The sequence below is a fragment of the Malus sylvestris genome, chromosome 15, assembly GCF_916048215.2.
Source record: "Malus sylvestris chromosome 15, drMalSylv7.2, whole genome shotgun sequence".
Taxonomy (NCBI): domain Eukaryota; kingdom Viridiplantae; phylum Streptophyta; class Magnoliopsida; order Rosales; family Rosaceae; genus Malus; species Malus sylvestris.
Window position 1 is genome coordinate 10,208,355 of NC_062274.1, and position 3,506 is coordinate 10,211,860.

Genomic DNA, 3,506 nt, shown 5'->3' on the forward strand with positions numbered 1-3,506 from the left:
CTTAATATTAGGGTTTCTCACAACAAAAACAAAACCTAATCAACATCAGTCAACCAAGAATGAAAAACAGGAAGAGATTTTGACAAAAAAAAAAGAACAGCGAGAGATTAACAATTTGGGGTTTGCTTGGCGTTGAATTTTGACAAAAAAAAAAAAAGAACAGCGAAAGAAAAACAGGAAGAAAATCACGAGAAGAGAGGTGTCCATGGAAGCATCGGTAAAGCTTTGGTAAAGCATTGGAAAATCAGGAGCTTTTGCTTGCCGTTGAATTTTAAGGTTTTGGGGTTTGCTGCAAGGAGGTGTCCATTTTTCACCACTGAAACCCTAAACCCAAAACCCAGGTTAGTTATATGTGCTAATTAATTTTTTCTATAACTTTTTCCTAATTTTAATATATTTGCAGGTTAGTTAGATGCGCTAATTAATTTTTTTTTCCTTCAGAAAATGACTCAATTTGTGACCGTGGTCCATTACGGATGGAGGAGGGTTGATAGCCAATACACAGATGGTCAAGCGAAAGCAATGGTAGTGTCAACCGAAGTTACTCATCCAGATCTTATCCAAGGTATATATAAACGTCTTCATGTTAGTCCAAGTGAATTTAGAATCTCAATACATTATCAATGCATTAGCAACTTAGGGATACAAACTATGATGGAGATTGTAGACAACGACGATGTGACTAGTTGGGTATGTGAAAGTCTTTCTGCAAAACTGAACAAGATTCCGTTATATGTTACAACATATCCTCTAAATGAACTTGAAGATGAACACCCAATTGCATGCAGTTCCCTATCACCAACAGTGGGAATTCAAGAGAATGATGACATTTTAGGTGATGAACAACCAAGTCAAGTTCTTCAAGACAATGCCCAGATTAGTGAGGCTTCAATAGATGTGAGTTTTGAGTTTACTGATGACTATCATGACAGTACCCATTTCGACAATGTGCAGTCAAACGATGTCAATTTCAATCTATCGTCGTCTCGTCGTAACAAGCGTAAAAGCATACAAGACTATGATAATATTGCAGATTTGAATATAGATGGAGATATTATGGTCGGACAATTGTACTCGAGTAAGAAAGAGTTGCAAAAACAATTAGCTATGATTGCAATGAGGAAGAATTATGAATTTAAAGTGGAAAGATCAACTAAGGATCATTTGGAAATTAGATGTGTGGATGATAATTGCGAGTGGCGACTTCGTGCAACCAAGTTACAAGTGTCAGAATTTTTTGAAGTAAGAAAATTTGAAACTAATCATTCTTGTTCATTAGATGTTGTTCAACGTGATCATCAGTAAGCAAGTAGTTCTGTTGTTGGCCAATTTATAAAGTCAAAGAATGAGGGGGCATCACGTGTATATAGACCTAAAGACATCATTGAGGATATGCGAGCACAAGTTGGGGTTAATATGAGCTACGAGAAAGCTTGGAGAGCAAGAGAGCACGCATTTGACATGATCCGAGGGTCGCCAGAGGAATCTTTTGCCGCACTTCATGCCTATTGTACCATGTTAGAAAGTAAAAACCCTGGGACAATAACACATATAGAAACAGATGACAATAATCACTTTTTATACTTTTTCATGGCAATGGGAGCCTCTATAAGGGGATTTCGTGGTTCTATGAGGCCTGTGGTAGCAGTTGATGGGACTTTTCTAAAGGGTAAATATCTTGGCACCTTATTTGTTGTTGTATGCCATGATGGACAAAATCAAATATATCCTTTAGCATTTGGTGTGGGTGACTTAGAAAATGACGCTTCATGGACATGGTTTCTTACAAAATTGAGAAGTGCCATTGGAGAGGTAGCAGACTTGGTGTTTGTATCTGATCGACATGGAAGTATTGGTAAAGTTGTACAAACTGTGTTTCCAGAGGCATATCATGGAGCTTGTATGTATCATATAGCTGGCAACATGAGGAATAAATTTGGTGATGATGAAACGATGTTTAAGTTATATTACACTGCGGCAAAAGCATACCTTGTGTCAGAGTTTAATAGTGTTATGACTGATATTTGGGCAATCAAAGATGAAAAAGTAGGAAAATATCTTCAAGAAATTAGGTATCATAGATGGGCTCGGGCACATTTCAGTGGAAAACGATAAAACATGATGACAACCAACATTGCCGAATCCATGAATGCAAAACTGAAGGATGCTCGAAAGTTGCCTATCATTGCTCTAGCGGATCACCTTAGAGGTATACTACAAGAGTGGTTCAACGAACGTCGGAACATAGCAAGTTCATGGAATTCGACCTTGACAAAGTGGGTAGAGGAAAAAGTGCACAAGAATCAAAATAGAGGCTTGCGTATGTCGGTATGTATGATTTGTTTACATTTTTATGCACTCTCACATTCCTAATGCACACTGGACACCTAAATTTACATAGAATCCATACCAAGAACAGACGAAGGAAAAAAAAAAGGAACCAACAAAAAGCTATTTTCACTCTTCTTAACTTTTTATTTAATCAGTTGTGGCCTTGAAGCATGTAATATTTCATGGTTAAGTGAGTTGGATGACGGCCAAATCTATGTGGTTAGTGCACATATTTTGTTAACCAAAAACATAGTTAAAATGTTTCAAACAAATAAACAGGTTGATAAAAGAATATGATAATTATGATTAATTGGTCTCTTGTTGTTGGTTGTTACTTGTCAACTATGCAAGTATCTTCCATTAATCACTATGCATTGCAAGTACATGAGGCAGAGTTATATCATATAGTTGATCTAAATGCCAAGTCATACACGTGTAGAAGGTTTGATCTCGACCAGCTTCCATGTGTCCATGCAACTGCTGCATGTCGAATTCGCAACACATCAATGTACACTATGTGCTCCAAATTCTACACAGCCAATGCAATTGTGCTAGCGTATGTGATCGGATCATATTTATATATATTTTTACTTCGAATTCACTCGTCTTTTCTTAGTTAGTTCCTTATATTTTTAAGCTATTTACGTTATTTTTGTGAAACATCATCATATCTATGTTTTGTAGAAAGAATAAAGAAAAGAAAAAAAAAAGAGAATAAAAAAATAGCAGAAAAAGGAAATGTGTGCAGGGAGAGAAAGAAGTGAGATGTGAAGAATGGAAGGAAATAATAGAATAAAGAAGAAGTGGAAGGAGACAGCGTAAAAGAAGGAAGAGAAAGGAATAGCTGCGTGGGCAGCTGAGGAGAGAGGTAAGGTAGCGAGGCTGCCAGGAGGAAAAGGAATAAAATGAGCAGAAGGCAGCGCGGAAAGGGAATAATGCTGCCCTTTGGCAGCGAGGTCAGAGAGAAGCAGCAAAGCTGCAGTGCCAGCGCGGGGAGACGTGAGGGACGGCAGAAAAGAAGTCAGAGAAGTGAGGTGCATGCGGGAATAGAAAAATAAAAAAGGAAAGGCTGCGTTGGCAGCTATATAGAGAGAGAACTGGCGCGGGAGATAAAAAAACGTGAAAGGGAGAGAACGCAGGGGGGGAGCTACCTTTGGGCAGCTCGCAGAGACGCA

The 3,506-nt window shown here is 38.1% G+C and overlaps 1 protein-coding gene across 1 annotated transcript; it reads left to right on the top strand.

Moving 5' to 3' along the window:
* Positions 1 to 654: 654 nt before the first annotated feature.
* On the top strand, positions 655 to 2,115 carry LOC126602649 (uncharacterized). Its single transcript, XM_050269566.1, has 2 exons — positions 655 to 1,242; positions 1,339 to 2,115. The coding sequence occupies exons 1-2, from the start codon at positions 655 to 657 to the stop codon at positions 2,113 to 2,115; spliced, it is 1,365 nt and encodes a 454-aa protein (XP_050125523.1).
* The last annotated feature ends 1,391 nt before the right edge of the window (positions 2,116 to 3,506 follow it).